Genomic DNA, 17,238 nt, shown 5'->3' with positions numbered 1-17,238 from the left:
TGCCCTTACATTTTCATGTTTTCAGGTCATCCCATTCTTGTGAACATGATGTTTCACACAAACAATGAGTGATTTTATATCAATGAGTGATTTTATATCCAAAAGGTCAAAGGTCAACTTCTCTGTGACATCGTAATGTTCAGCTTTCTATCAGTCCTCTGTCCTCTGAAAAAAAAGTCTTTAAGTGAAGACGGATTAATATAGTGGTAAGTTCTATATTAAATTCCTTCAGAGTCTTCACTACAGACTTTATATGAGTCTGGACAGACATGGATTTAAACTGTAACTCGACTGGTTTGTGGAGACATACAGCTGTGAGGCAGTAATTCTATTTTTTGACTTCTCTGTTTTATACGACTATTCACAGCTGACCTCTCACTCTTCTTAACCGCTACTAGGGGCCACAAGTGACCAACAACTGCTACAGTTTGAAATCTTGTTTCAGCTTGGGACAACGTATGTGAGCGTCATGTTAATGTTGTCTGAACTTTGCAGGTCTCCGGTGGCAGTTGTGGTGGCTTTGCAGAAGGTGCGTCGCCATCTGTTGCCTGTGACCTCCTCTTGTATTTTATAAAATCTGTTATGTGATGAATGGAGCATATAAATAGCATGTTTAAGTCTGTCATGTCTGATGTTGGACTAAATGACAGAAGAGAGGCAACTTTTGCTTTGATAAAAGTGGCAGTGCAGTGACTCTGGTTTGATGGAGTCACATTGCTAAGAAAAGAAAATGCTAATTCAATTCACTTAGTTGGTGATGGATTGTCTCTGTGTTTCTGTGAGCTGTTTCTAGTTTATTACAGGCAGAGATATCCCTTGACGGCTGGACTCTTAAGTTTAGAACTTTTATTTTGCGAGCATTGATGGCAACAGAAAAACAATCTGATGTTATTCTTTATTCCCTTCTGCTGTCCTTTAAATGTGTCACCAGTAGTTACTTGTTATTAACATCAGCAAAACATGGACTTAACTGAAGAATAAATCAGGATTTCTTCTGTATGTGGAGCAACTGCTCTGCTATTTGCTTTTACAGTCAATTCTGAGACTGTGGCATTTGATCAGTGAAGGTAAATTTGTGCAGGAGGCTGATGCTGAGCTGAACACACAATTGCATTATTTTTTTTATTGTATTTGTTTCTCGAATGTTAAGTCTGCTCTGCTGCGATTGCTAATAACAAGTGAATATCTAACAGAACAGGGGTGAGTTCAGGACTCAGCCACTTGACTGAACAGTATGTAGTACAATACTTTCACTTGAATGCAATCAATGCAAACCAAAAGCACATAATGAATGCGCTCCGGCTCATAAACAGCCTGTCATATCCCTTGATAATGAAGCGTGCTATGAATGACACGCAAACAGCCAATCATTTAACACGTGTGTTGTCCAGCGATGCTATCAACATGTGACACAACAAACAGTGTGAGAAAATAAATGCAGATGGTGAGAAAATTGTCAGCAAAAAAGAACAGGTCACCTTGCCAGTATTTAAGTGTATCAAGGTGAGAGCATTCATTTATCCTTATTTATTTAAATTTATTTGTGTAAATTTATTTATTCATGCATTTTAAAATGATTGTGTGCCTTGTTAAAAAAGTTTTTACGGGGACAGTTCACCCCAAAATCAAATATACATATTTTCCCTCTGGCCTGGAGTGCTTTTTATCCATGTAGATTGTTTTGGTGTGAGTTGCAGAGTTTTATATTGGTGATAGAGATGTCTGCCTTCTGGGTCATGATTAATGGAAAGAGACATTGCTCAAGTTTTTCAAATGTATTTTCTGGTGCTTTGAGCACCACAAGCCAAGTGCCATCTAGTTCCATTATACTGGAGAGAAGGCAGAAATCTCTACAGCAGATATCTGATAAGAAATAAGAAGAGGAAAAATATGTATTTTTGGTATTGATGGGTACTGTCTCTTGAAATTCAAAGTGAGGTGGTTAATTCAACCTTTTCCCTCCTGGTCTTTATTCAAAATAGGTCATTAAAAATTATCAATAATTATAAATATCAACTGAAATGATGAAGGCAAGATTTTTCAGCTGTTTTCCAGCTCCAAACTGCAGACATCTGAACTGATACACAATCAGTTTGGCTTGTGACCTTTTGAAGTGAAGCACTGTGGAGCAGTTCAACCCAAAATTAGCCCAGCTAATAAACCTTCCTTTTCACTGCTGGAAACTAAAAAACTGGAAACTATGAAAAATCCTCAAACGATCAGCCTGTGAAGATCCTGAGTCACACAGAAATTGCTCTCTTTTTGTAAACGCTTAGGCTGCCAATCTTTTGCTTTGTTTAACCCTCTTCCTACCGTTTAACATGGACTGCCAACTGTGGTCCGTAGGAGCCCACGAGTAAAATAACCACCATGGCAAAATGTGAACTTATTTCTAGAAGAAAAAAAAACTGATTATTATTGTTATGTTAGGAAAGTTACAATTTGCAGATTGTATGAAATAAAAACAGACAGAGCACATGAGGAAACCTGCGTCTGTTGCAACAGTGTCTGTCTCCTTTAAAATGACTGACAGAGGGCCCCTCGCAGTCAAATATACATAGACGCTACACTGACAGCTGCGGCCTGTTGCTGTGACACATCAGCATATTGGACCTTGAATATAACATGACTCACTGAAACTGGCTGAGAAATGTAACGTTATAAAAAAAAAAAAAAAAACGGCAGCTCCCCTGTTCCACCTATTAAAAATGCATAGGCCAAATTGGGTGCTTTTGACTGAGGTCTCTCAAAGCCCCAGTAGTTATTTAAAAAGTACTTAATAAAACAGAAAGTGATAACAAAGATATGGATACGTTATAGAAACAAACTGATTGACAACGTGAAAAATTGTAGTATAACCTTCTTTTCTTAGGCTGGAGATACACTTGCTGTTTAACCGTGCGTTTGCAGATACGTAGCATTAATTTCTGATGACACACACAACCATCACTCCAAATTGACGCAGGATACACAAGGCAGCCATGAAGCGTCGGGATGCATATGCAAATGTGTAGCTAAAAGCAAGTATATTTCCAGCATTAGTTAGTGTTTTCCAGACTTTCTGGGTTTTCTTTTTTTTCTCTTTTTTATTCTTCTTTTTATTAACACCAATATGGAAAAAAAAACTGCAGTGCACCCAACCTTTCTCCCAGGCTTTTCACTCTACTGTTTGCACATGGCACTTTACTATGTTACACTCAAACCTGTCCCTCCTACACAATGGCTGGTAGGAACTAATTAACTCATTGTCAGGAGGCGCAAAGTGACAACTTAATACTATGCAGTAAAATGTAGATAGAAATAGTATAATAATTGTATAAATTGCTGAAAGTGATAATTAAATAGTTATTGCATGTAGCAGCAAACTTAAAGGGGCAATATGTTGCAATTATTGTGCTTGCAAAAATGAGCACTGCAGTCCAAATAGTAAGTTAGAGTTGAGACAGTATAATTAAATAGATTGAAGTCCTTCTTTAATATACGATCTATGGTTTGAAGTGAGTTGTTCCCCTTGGCAAGGCGCACGCAACCTCATAAACTGACAACAGGACGAATACTCCACTGAAAGCTGATCAGCTGTTTATAACTGTCAATTGTTTGTCAGTGTAAAGTTAAAGTCCACCTCCAGCCATGTTTTAAAGAATACAAAATGCTCTGTGAGATGTAATAAATTATTATTAAAATTGCTTACATATTGCTCTACACCTTCATTTACTGGTCAAGGGTTCATGAATATGCAAATAGTCTTCACCCTCTCCTCCGACTTCTCCTTTCTTTTACTAGCTAATCATGGTAACTAGCTACAACCAGCTTCTTCTCCTGTGGGCTCAGCATTGTTGCTAATGGTATCTACCACCTCCTCAATTAAAGGGATTGGTTCCTTAGGTTTGTCCCTGTCACTGCAGTTTCAAAACAAGAAATGCTCAGACATGACATTTACTGCTTATTTCGCTCCTGATATATACATGAAAAACACCAAATGGACATGTTAGCAAGGTAAAAAAAAACCCATGATTTTCACTGGAGGGGCTCGTGAAGGCTTTTATCCTGAAAACAAAAGCAACAAAAGCAAATGCTCTGATTTCTTACAACTCATAACCAGACACTTACTCATTCAGCGAACATTTCGGCATCAATTTTAACTCAAATTAGTGTCACACCAGGCAAACTAAAACAGTTATTCCAGTCTGGAAGAAGAAATTTCAAATTATGGTCATTTTATGATTTATTCCAGTCAATATATTACAGATTTCTCCTTTAATTTTGTATTGGTACATAATACTGCTTTTTTATTATTCCCGAATTATTCCTTCTGAAATATCAAATATACACAGTAAATTAAACCAAACAGAAAGAAACACAAATTAGCATAATAATTTAAGTCATAAACTTAACCAAAAAAATCTAACACGCACAGTAATTGCAACTGAATGAAGCACGCGTGCGATATGAAAAAAAGTATACCTCTAGAGTCTCATCCCAGTTGGTAGGACAGACCTTTATCAGGCAGCCATATTGATATGAAATGGTTGGGTACACACAGGTGTTACCAATGACTCTAATTAAGTTCCAATTCCATTTAGTGGAGCAGAGCTGTTCCAGTGAGCCAACCTGTACAACAGCAGCACCCTGACTCTGTGTGACCTGAATGGAACAGAACCTTAATTAGTGTCACTGGTAACACCTGTGCTGATACTTTCATATCAATATGTCTGCTGTGAAGAAGGTCTATTCTACCAACTGGGGTGCCAGCAGATAATGGAGGAATACTTTTTGTCATATCTCACAGGTGCTTTATTCTATTGTAACCGTAATTACCGCACACATTACATTTTTCTGGAATTTGTTATATTTACACCACTATTTCATGTCAAAGTGGCTGCTGTAAAAAGGTCTTTTAAGGCAACCCCCTGAAAAGTATGAAAAATCCTGAGTTGCAAAGAATTTGCTCTTTTTGCTCGCTCCTCTGCTTTCCATGTTTTATTCTTTGCTTAATAAGCGGAATTAAGACAAACAGAGGACGATAATGAGTACACAAGCTGCTTTTCATCAGCAACATATTGACGGACTGCGGACGGCAGCGCCTCCACAAGAAGTCGGCGCTAACAGCCGCTTCGAGCTAAGCTAGCTACAAACAATCAGCTCAGGACAGGAAGCTGCTTGGATTTATCTTCAAAATAAAAGCGCCGCTACCGCTCGGGTACCACAGGAATAACCGAACAGCTGTAGGCGTACTTTACTTTGACAAGCAAAACAGGAAGCGGTGTGTTTGATTGGCGCGAGCTTGCCTTCAGCCCCGCTGCCAATAACCTCACAGTTGAAGGAGGGACTTTGTGGAGCGCTGCGTTGGTGGATGCTGTACAGTCAGACAGGAGGAGCGGGGACTTGAAGAAAAGCACTTTTCGGGATTTTCAGACACTCACAGGCTATTTTTCCCAGAACACCTCACACAGCAGACTAACAACACCCCGAGAAACATGAAGAACCCTCTGTACTGGGCTATGCTGGTCGGCATGACCATCCTGCTGATGGAGCAAGGTAAGTGATGGATTTATTTCTCCTGGGAGCACTTGTTATCGCTGTGCCCGACTCTGTTTGTGTGTGACTGCTTGTCAGTTGAGCAGTTGTCTGTGTGCACGCCGCGGGCAGTGTTTGCGCCAACATTTGACATCAGGATGCTGCCTGTCATCTAAGCCGCAGCTTAAATTAAGCGATTAGTGAAGTGCAGTTGAGCTGTCTTGGTGCCAGTGGCTTGACTCTCTAAGTATCCGAGTGGATACTCTCAATGTATTTTTACACCAGTTATATTAGGCTGCAGTCTTTTCTCCGAAACTTTAATCCTGTCAATGTGAGATACTAATTCTCTGCTGTATTAGTTTTGCTTTGGTTGTGCACTTTTGCAAATGAAAAAAAAAGAAAGAATCGGAACTAATATGCTGTTCATCATGCTTCAGTCTTTAAGCTTTTTCTTTGGATGCACCTGCGGTTAAAATTGAGCACTTGTCCTTTTTTTTGCGCCTGTGGCTCCTTGTTCTTGTGCCCGCGGATCATCTTGACGCATGGTAAATCTCACGGACGGGAGGTCTTTGCCGCAAAGTTGATTAAGTATTAGTTCTTAATCCACATCGACTGCGTGGTCAGGTCATCCAAGTTAAGCCATGTATTCTCTGGGCAGGCGAGCAGGCAGACAAGAGGGCTGTGCTGCTGCTGCTGGTACTGGTGCTGGAGGGGAGAGCAGTGAAGCAGCTCAGTCTCTTTCTGACCTTGTTTACACCTGACATTAAAAATGCAATCCAATAACAACTAGACAGTGGCTAGATGGAGAGGTGAGCTTAAAAATATGCAAAGAAAGGCCACCTGAGCAAAATGAAAACTTCACCTTTATAAGCTCCAATCAACCTATTGTGTATTTACATTTATTCTTCTTCAGGCGCTACCAGCAGTCTGCAACAACTACAGCCTGACTGATACTGGATTTTTTGGGTGCCAATAATGATATTAGGTTGTAAAAAACAAGTTCTGACATCGCTATATTGGCTGATATTCTTTATTTATAAATTTATATAAATTATAAATTGATACCAAGGCTGGTATTTATGAGGGGAAATATGTAAAAATTCTCTGATTTCAGCTTCTTAAATGTGAATATTTTCTGGTTTCTTTTCTCTTATCTGACAGTAAACTCAATATCTTTGGTTTGTGGGCAATACAAAACACTTTAGGACATCATCTTGGTCTTTGGGAAAAACTCATTGACATTTTTCACAATTGTCTGACATTTTATAGACCAAACAACTAATTGATGACTTGAGAAAATAATCCAAAGATGAATCAACAGTGAAACTGATCATTAGTTGCAGCCTGAATTTAAGGATCAAATTTGCATAAAATGATGCTTATAAAACTTATAAAAGTAAAAACTAAAAACTAAATAAAAATGATCTGTATTTTCTGTAGAAAATATATTTAAAAATTCTGACAACATATACACTCATATCTGTGTAGACCGATATAGCTGACTGATGTATCAGCCTGGCTTTAAAATGAAATAGGGACTCAGAAGTCTAGAGCCTGACCAATATATCAGCCGACCGATATTATTGACCCAATATTAGTTATTTAGAATTTATAATTATTAAAAATGCCAGTAAAAAAAATACTGTTTCAGTGCCCTGATATCATTTTGGACAATAAAGTTTATTGTTGAACTGTAAAGTTTCCTGCTTCGATTACATTTCTTTGTCACAGGTGTTAACCACTTTTGAGGGATCATCGCAAAAAATGTGTGTTAATGTGTACATTCTGTAAGAATATCGTCTGATATATTGATATCAGAATTTTTCACTCCCTAATATCGGTATTGGCATCAACGCCAAACATGGAGTATCAGTCGAGCTTTAATCTCCCTTGTCCTTTGATAATGACCCTTGTTTTCAGAGGTGAACATTTACATAAATAAATGGTTCAAAGTGGATGAATCAGTGGCTTTAGGAAGGATGGAGGAGCATTTTTCCTCATCAGCACTGTTTCATGTAGCCAGCAGCCTCTTTGATCTTCATAGCTGTGTCTTCTGCTGCACCAAAAGCTCCAGGACCAAAGTCCAGCCCAGCCCATTTACTATGTGAAAAGTCAAACCCCTGCACAGAAAAAAAAAGAACGTGCAGCTGAATATTCTTGCATAAAGTACTAGAAAAAAAAGATGCAGGGTTGGAAATGTGGGGGGAGCTGTGGGGAGCTTGGTTCCCCTGAAAGAGACTTGAACTACCCAGAAAGCCTTATTTGAGAAATTGAGAGGGAGCCCTAAAATATATTTTTTCTTATCTGTATTACTTTATATTTTCTTGTGTATTTAGGTTCCTGAAATTAATAAGAGGCTCACAGTTCATGATAAGTTGTGTCAGTGCCGTCTACTCCTGTTGTGACCACCCATGCGTGGGGGAGTACTGGTTGTGTGATGACACATGATTTGCGCTGTACGCTGTCTTTGGAATGAACATATGTTGTGCGATGGTGTATTTGCATTGCGACTGAAATGCTTTACTTTACACCCTCTGCTGTAGTCAAACATATTGATATACTGATAAATATTGATACTGAATATTTGAAATGCTTTCAGTACTACTTTTTGCAGTATCAATACTCCTGTACCAACTGCACTTTCTCGCTGTCTTCTTCTCATCACGCATGTTGTTTGTTATATCCGTAATCCTAATAGCATTGTGATATTTATCTTTTGATAAAAATCGCAAATTTAATGCCCTCAGTGTTGAGTCTAATTTTCCCTGTGGTATAGAATATTGATATTTTTCAAGGTATCATATCGAAATGAGAAATTACAGCATTGTGTTTATACTCCCACCCCTGAAAAATAGGGCTCCCATTATAGCCAAGATATAATTTAAACACTGTAAAGATGCATATTTAAAAAAGGTCACAGGCTTGATAATGAGTTTGTTACATTTATGCATGCTTCAAAATTCTGCCTTCAGACTAACGCCAGCAAATATAAAATAACTGCTTTTATTCTTTGTGTCAAATACCATCATCAGCACTGAATGAAGTTTGCACTGAAAGCTATGAGCTCCACTGCTAAACTCATGTTATGTGGAACAGAATCAGCATATACTGTAAAGCTCTGAGAAAACTGCGGCGCACTTTTCAACCTAATTATACATTTGAGATATGTCACTGGTAAGAAAACGATGGAATTAATCAAGTGACTCACTCTGTGTGGTTTAGTAGACCAGAGAGAGCTTGTTTTAACCCTCTACTTAATAAAATTCAGCGCATACTGTCACTGTTAATACCAAATATCATTACTTATCTTGCATACTAGTATAGTCATTATTTTGCAGGCAGGGAATGGTGTCAAGAGAAAGAAAACCTCTGCATACCTGACAACATTTTGAAAAATACACAAATTACTGGTGGAACAGGCAGCCTGGGAGATAACGTTTTGTTTTGTGCCATACTGCTACACTATTAAAAATGTCTGCTTTTAATACACCTGGAGAAATTGTCCCTTTACCCCCCATTTCAAGTCCAATCCGTTCTCTAGACAGCACCAAGATTGTGCTGAAGTCATTTGCATATCAGCAGATCTCTTGCAGAATCTGAGATATGTTAGATTAGATTAGATGAAATTTAAATGGTCCCCATAGGGAAACTGGGTCATTGCAGCAACAGCACGGGGCACAGATAAGGACAAGGCTAATATAGATCAGACTGGATAAACACAGCAAAAGAACATGTGGTGGAAAATAAATGAATAATAAAGATGAAGGCAGATTTACAGGTGAGCAGACATACAGTACATAGAGCAGTGTATTGCACCAGAACAAAGAAACTTGTGACTTTATAGAAAGAAACTTTTCTCTTTATAACAATATAGCATTTATCTTGTATTATTACATGACTTTGTTAAATGCTTGATGCTGATTGGTCAATTTCAGCATTCTTAACATCTGTTATTTCTGTATAGACCTTCACTGTGTATAACAGACAGTTACAATGAAGAACACACCATAGCTTTTGACACTGGAGCTGCAATGATTCACTGATTATTAAATTAATCACCAACTATTTTAATAATCAATCAGTGTGAGAGTTTTTGTTTTTTAAAGAAACAGTAAAAATTCTCTGATTTCAGCTTCTTAAATGTTCAATATTTTTTGGTAAAGTGAGTAAAACAAGACATTTGAAGATGTCATCTTAGGCTTGGACCTGACAAAAAACCAAATTACTCGAAATATTACTTTAAAAATTATCTTACTGCTCTGCCGGAGTCTACGATCAGAACTGTTTCCATAGCAACGGCGTGTTACACATAGCAACGCTCTGCTGTGCAGAAGTAAAAGTATTTAACAACACCATGTAATAAAACATGACAACTTATTGTTTTAACATGAAATGTTTAATGACAATTAACATGATAAAATGACTTTAATGTCGCATTGTAGTCGCATTCTAGAAAAATATAAAAATTAGTTATCATGTTTTAACATTGAACATGTCATATCACGACAAGACAAATATGTTGTTAGAACAATAAAAGTTTTTTGTTATAATAGTAAGTTATCATGCTGGAACGTGAATCTTTTCCCGTTCTAACAAGACAAATAGTATGTTGTTATAATGAGAAGTTTCTGGTTATAACACAAGTTTGTAAAATGTAATATGAAAACTCTTGTTATAACATGAAAAAATCTTATTATAACAAAAAAAACTTTTTATGTTATCCCGATTTGTTTTTCTTTTTCTGACGTAGCAGCAGCACATGAACACATCACTGCCTCTCACAATAAAAGGCTTGAAAAGGTTTCATGTATAGGGTTGAGAATGTGCTTGTCGAAACAGAATCCTTTCAAATCCTTTATTGAACCTAATTAGATTTAGTTTTTAAGGTTTGCAAATAATGGTAACTTAGATTATGAATAAAAACATTCAATTGAGATCTGTAATCTAATCGCCTTTTGTTGTCTGTGAAAGCAGAAACATGGAATGGAAAACAGAAGTGCCATTCAGTCGAGACATCTCATTTTGAGTAAGTTTTTCTTCTTTTTTTCAGACAGATGATCTTTGGCCAACAACAGCCTGGCCTTTGGGCATGTTACTTACAGAATTAAGGTTAATCGGTGCTGGCAATGTTTGTCATTTTAACTGGCAAAAGTGTCAGTCAGCAGGCGTAAAAAAATGAAAAGCTTGCTAGAAAAAAAATGTCACTTTAATATTTTCTACATTGTTCTTTGCTAAAAAGAAGGTGAATAGACAAACCAGGAATCAGAAAATACAAAAAAATAGAACCAGCCAACAGAGCTACAGCTGCAGCTAATGATTATTTTCATTATTGATTAATGTTTTGATTATTTTCTTCAAAGTTTGTCCAACCAACACTCCAGAACCCAAAGACTCTTCATTTCCTCTTATAAATGACAAAGAAAAGCAACATTTTAACATTTAAGAAGCTGGAACTAGTCAATGTTTTTTTTTTTCTTGAAAAATGATTAATTGATTATCAGAATAGTTTGGAGTTAAATTTCTTTCAGTTGACAAGGCATAATTGATTAAATCAACGAATCAGCACAGCTCTAATCAGTACTAAACCGCAGTGACATTGCAAAGTGAACGTTTCTTATAGTGTAAGTAATTATAACGACTTCTTTTCCATTCCTCAGTTCAGACCCCTTTGTATCAATATGGGTTTAGCTGCCAAGTATGTGTCATCATTGTTTTAGCATGCAGGACTGTGGGTCTATTTTTAAAATGGAAAGTAGCTGTTACAGTAGCTACTCTTATGGTCTGATCTGATTATAATCACACATGGAAGCAGCTTGTGCACTTCGAGACTGCTCATAAGAGAGATAATGCCATTTGGGCTCATATACAGATGTGTAGAGGAATACACAGAGGACTCTGCAGGTCAGAACCATCCAGGTTGGTGGGGGTGGATGTCGAGAGCGGGGCAGATCACAGGAGCAGAGAGAAACAATCCGGAGCGATTGATAGAGACAGAGAGAGGCACCTGGCTCAGCTGGCTGAGGCTGCAGCCACTGTGGCAGGAAACACTGTACATCTGGATGGCAGTCGACACGAATAAGTGCTTGAAGCGCTTCTCGGTGCACCTCGAGGGGATGAGCCGCGGGCTAAAATTGCTGTGGGGCTGCGTCAGCTCACTGGAGAGAGGGTGGGAGGCTTTGTCCAAAATGAAGATCAGTTCAGTTTGCTCTTGGTGTATTTTGCAGCATTCTGTTTTTTTGTTTCTTCTTTATGTTGCAATAATTTCAGGGTATCAAGTAATTTATTATCATTAACAAAACAGAGTTGCACAACAAAAAGAAAGCTGTTGTTCCTTCACATTAAATATAATATAAAATAATAAATAATTAAATAATTAAATTCAGAATAGAATAAGATATGTGGAAACAATTAGGGACTTTTAAAAAACTGTAAACCAATCTTTAGTCTTCTTTCTAGTCTTTTGGACGGCCCTTCATTTTGGGGCGATGACATTGTGTGCTTACTACTGAGGACAATAAGGGTCAAGAATTGTTTTGGTAAGGTGTGTCCTTCAAAAAATGTAGGATTCCTAGGTTTGTTAGTGGTCGTTTTTGCTGCCGTTCAAGCAAGTATGGTTGACATATTCACATAAAAAGTTTAACATCTGGGAAATACTATTCATAAACTTTGACTGTGTTTGACCACCAAGCATCACTGATGTAAAAACCTCCTCTCCTTGTCCTACCAGTCAAATGTGGGCACAACTGTCTGTGGTTTCCTGTTGCTTGACCAGCCCATTTTGTTAGTTTCATTTCCTTGCCGGACATTAGCCAGGAGCAGCCTTAAATTGAAGCTGAGTTAGCATGGTTGTGTCTTGAAGGGAACCCTAGACCTGTAAAAGATCTTGCGAGAATAATCTTTTTTCTCTAAACTATGGTCTGTCCTTAACCTTAACAAAGTGTTTTTGTCTCTAAACCTAAGCACCCAGTGTTATCACATTATAAAACATAATTAGTTTGTTCAACGTGTACAAATCTTGTGAGAATTTAGCAAATCTAAGATTAGAGGTTCCCTTCTAGAAATGACTGTTTGAGTTCTCTCATCGCCACTCTCCTCGTTCCTCCCTGGCGTGGCCCATGGTGGAGCATCCAGCTGATCATCTCGGGATCTGCAGCTCTTTTATCCAATACCCACGCCTCCTTTTTACAATGCCTGAGTGTTTTTCTATCATAGGTGACACGTGTCATAGCAATAAAGCCAAAAAATAACAGATTAAAACAAAAATGTAGCAAAGTTTGAACGAGTTAGGGCCACAGCATCTGCATGAACCGCAGTTGCCGTGCAGCTTTCCAGGAGACTATTGACATCTTAGATGGTAGATCATAGTGTCATGCTTTCTTTCGGCTTTCTCTTGTGCAAATGGAAAATATGTGTGAATATGTCAAGGTCAGCTTCACAGTATCCTTCACTGCATGCAGTCTAACATTATTTTCTACCATTTAATACGTTTGGCACAGACAGCTGTATGCATTCACCATGACAGAACTGATTCACACTTGACATCAGAGTCACATAAAAAAAGCAGCAGTACAAAGAGTGTGTGCCTGGAATCAGCTGTACAGATCTGTTCATGTTTTCTGTAAGGTGAGGCAGCTCAGACAAAGAGGAGCTCCTGCTTCTCTGCAGCTGGTCTGACTGTTTCTGTCAGACGATTGAATATGCAAGTAGCAGAATTTTTTCCTGGCTGAAAGCAGGAAGGATCTGAACCCCAACAGTTGATCATCTTCCACGACAACCAAATGAGCAGACTCGAACATGTGAAGGGTAGGTGGGAAACAATCAAATGCTGACATCAGTGGGCGTTGGGTTGTTCGGCTGGAGGGAAAAGAAGTTGCAAAAAAATGCAAACTACGACAACAACAACAACAACAACAAAAACTCAAGAACACAGTGAAACATCCCAATATCAAACTGCCCCTAAAGAAGTAGCACATGTTCTTCTCCGAACAAAGAAAAGAACAGCGTTTCTTTCTGGAGTATTAATCCAGCTTAAGATAAACACTGGTAATGAGGCAGCCTCATTGTCTAAGCGGGCTGCCTCCCTCCCTCTTTCTCTGTATGTGGCTGGGAGAAGACAGTGCCGGCTGTGTTGCCAGGATGCAGCACAAACTCTTGTGGTTTTTTTGGCCGAGACCCTCGCAGGCCTGTGTATTGTGCCCTTGTCCTTCGTCCATCAGCCCGTGTCAGCCAAAGACGAGAATTATAGTCGGTTAGAACGAAATTTGGAGCAACAGCTGTTATTGGATGACCAGCTAAGAGAGCGGAGATTGATAGGGCTGGTGGTATGGGAGCCGTGGTGTGCTCGTTGTATGCAGCCTTTTGTTAAAGACATTGAGATCATTGTTGATGGGTAGAGTGGGTTCTCTTCTTATCGCAGGGCTACAGCTACTCAGTAGGGATCTCAAGGCAAAAGAGGCAGAGCTGTCGCTGTAAAAAAATGTCTTTGTCCATCTCCCAGTGCACAGTCTGCATAAAGCCTGGGAGCAGAATGTAGAGGAATAGCAGGCAGATGGCCGACAATGGCAGGTAGATATTGCCACCTGTGTACAGTGGCTTGATATCAAAACGTGATAAATGAATGTCACGTAAATTTGCCATGAAATGCTATTAAAGCCAGGTGGCTTCTCGGCTGGAGAGCAAGAGTTCACCCTCAGACACAGCTACATTAAGATGTATTGATATGTCTGTTTGGACACGAAGCATTGGAATGGATCTGCCTTTACCCCTGGTAGCAAGGTATCACACTGTCCAGAATGCACCCCAAAGAACCAGTCGCATACAGCTGTGAGCTACAGTTTGTTTATTGTTGGCCTGTCACTGTTAAAAGTCAAACCTGTAACCCTAAACTACAGTGTGGAAAAGACATTGTTATTCACTGACCCTGCGAGGCAACTGGATTAGCCAGAAAACGTGTTCACGAGAATCCATTTTTTCCAGGCTTCAAGCTATTGTGGCTTTGGTTGAAGCACTGTGGTTCGGACCAATCAGCATTCTGTAAGGAACTACTGGTAGGTAGTGGTTTGTGTGTGAAATCAGTTAAAACAACAATTGTGACTCCTATGAGGTTAGCATCGATGTTGCTATACCATCAGTTATATCAGGAGTGGAGAGCATTTCCTTGTTGGAAGAGGAGCAAAGAAGAGTACTGAAGCTTTTCTCAATAGAAAATATGTTTTTGATCGGCTTTGGCAAACATCCTATGTTAAGTTGTTCTGATTGGTTGAAGTCAGGCTGTGATAAATGGTAGACTCACAAGTCTGTCTCTGAACACTCAATAGAGATTGAGGACAATCCCCCCATTTTAGGAAACAAATAAAGAGCTGAAAAAAACCTCCATTATTGAACCAATCCAAAGTCTTTAGTGTGCTCCATCACACTGGGGCATTGGCATTGTGTGCTTACTACCGATGGGAGGCGAGTATTGTTTCTGGTTGGGTGTGACCTTGAAAAAATGTAAAGGGTGTAGTTTGTTAGTGGCTTTACTCTCTGGTGTTGAAACAACTACGTTGCAACCTCTGATTGTCTGTTATCGCAGGATTACATAGATTGTATTTCTTTTTTTGAAAGTGTCTGTCCTTTTCCAAACAGTTTCCAGGACTTCCCATATGTTTCTGTGTAACATTTCATCTGGCATATCAGGTTAGATGTTTCACAGGACCCAGGGATTAAAGATTTCTTTAGCTTTGAGCTTTCAGTTGGAATCCAGGAAGGGTATGTATGCAATCAGTGCGGTGACGGACTGGAGCACCTGGAGTTTTCCCATTGGGCCAGTTATCAATTGTGGCCAATGCAATGCAAAATACATGTATTTCTAAATAACTCCAGGCCCCACTTAAATAAAATTACCCATGTGCTGTGTGGCTGACTGGCCCAGGCATGTCGACTGCCAGTCCAATGTGGTTGATATATATTACGACTGTCAGCCTGTCTCCCTACTTTTGATCCCAGTCCATTCTAACTTACTTTACCCGGATCCCACCCCTCTCCCATCTGTGTTGGTACATTTAAAACATTTGGATGAATAGTTGAGTTTAGCAGGAAGGACAAACAAAAAGAGAGGGGAAAAAAATGTAAAGGTGGTGCTGAAAAGCACAGAGATAAGAGCTTGATATCCCTTGAGGCTGGTGCTGCCAAATGTTTTAAAATAACAAATTATTCATTTGGCGCCGTTACCAGTCAATCATCTCAGCCTGATGAGCCTGAAGGCACTGGCAGCAGAGAGGAGACAGAGCAGAAGGAGCAACTCATTGAGCCCAGCTATAGACTACCAGTTCAAAGGTTCTACAGCTGAAGCGGTAAGAAAGAAGACGGTCGAGATGCGATAAGTAATGTTTGGTTAGCTGTCTTTTTAGGTATATCAGGTGCCTTTTGTTGAAACATCTTCAACTTTTCATAAAGTCAATATGCTATTAAAATCTATAGGGTTGGCAGTGTTTGCTCTCAGGTATTTTAGCTCATGTGAATACAGGTATGAATGTAATGGTAACTGGGTAAAGCACGATTCAGTATCCATCCATGGACGCTATCTCTCCAGTAGAAAAATAGAACATTATAGTTACTTAACTGTGCTGCCAAATAATACCAATAAAGATTTGGATATTTCAACCCCCCTGCATCAGATGGAAGATCTAATAAAGACAGATGAACCCTGGGACACTTATTTTGCGAATTGTTTTAGCAGATGATAGGTAGTTAATTTGTACAGTTATACAATCTCAAGTGCCGCATGATCTACAAATGTAGTGTATCATTATTGACAGGGTTGGGAGGGTTACTTTAAAATGTATTCCAATAAAATTAGTAATTTCCTGTAATAAAATATGGTCAGTTATCTAATCCAAGTGCTACAATATTAAAGTAATGCAACTTGATTACTTTCCATTAGTTTTGGATTACCTCATAAAAAAATATGGTGAAATTCTTTAGCCTAATTTAATGTTTTATGTTCGTTGCTACGTTTATTAATTGACTTGTCTTCCTGAAGACAAAATATAATCCCCATTTTTACTAAACATATTTGTAATCTGATTACTCCTTGTTTTTTTCTGTTATTGTAATGGAATAGTTGCTTTTTTGTATCTTAATTACATAGTCCTGTTACATGTACTCTGTTAACTTCCCAAGCTTGATTATTGATGATCTCATTCAATTGGTTTCTGTGCACTGCATGTGTTATGGATTTATTGTCTTTTTCAGCCACCAGTAAGTTGAAAACAGCCCTGAGTGAAGTCGTCTCTGAACTGGAGCGAGCCTATAAGCAGTAAGCCCCAAGAGGCCGTGGTTTACAGTGATTTTAGATGAGATTTTCAGCTGAGGGCGTTGTTAGGCAAGACAAGGTGTTGTATATTTGCTGCGGGTAAGCCTTCTTTTATGGGTCTGGGTTCAGCCCAAGAGAGATTGGCAGTGGTTGATCCCTCGTTTAAAAAAGTAGTAATAATAATGATTATAATAAACATAATCATGAATAAACAGAGTCAGGGCTGACCTCAGTTTAGACCGTCCTCTGGAGCTCCCTGTGCTGTTTGAGGTCTGGACTGGGAGCCTGAGGCTGCTCTCCTGGGAGATCCCTCCACCTCATGTCACTCTGCTGCTGGGCATTATCAGTACTATTATTATTATCATAAGGTAACAAGAGAAATGGACTTAGAGTGGTGATGGTATTGTGGTATTGACCATTGTTCT

At 38.8% G+C, this 17,238-nt stretch overlaps 1 protein-coding gene across 1 annotated transcript in view; it reads left to right on the top strand.

Moving 5' to 3' along the window:
* Positions 1-5,335: 5,335 nt before the first annotated feature.
* Positions 5,336-17,238, top strand: part of ntm (neurotrimin) — a 692,414-nt gene continuing 680,511 nt past the window's right edge. The window contains exon 1 of the mRNA XM_084730699.1: positions 5,336-5,538. Coding sequence (XP_084586825.1) covers positions 5,478-5,538 — 61 coding nt within the window. The 5' untranslated portion in view covers positions 5,336-5,477. The remainder of the gene's footprint in view (positions 5,539-17,238) is intronic.

The sequence above is a fragment of the Lutjanus erythropterus genome, chromosome 11 (genome assembly GCF_056507025.1).
Source record: "Lutjanus erythropterus isolate fLutEry1 chromosome 11, fLutEry1.hap2, whole genome shotgun sequence".
Taxonomy (NCBI): domain Eukaryota; kingdom Metazoa; phylum Chordata; class Actinopteri; order Lutjaniformes; family Lutjanidae; genus Lutjanus; species Lutjanus erythropterus.
The sequence above is the reverse complement of the archived record's forward strand: the minus strand, read 5'-3'. Positions and strand labels throughout refer to the sequence as shown.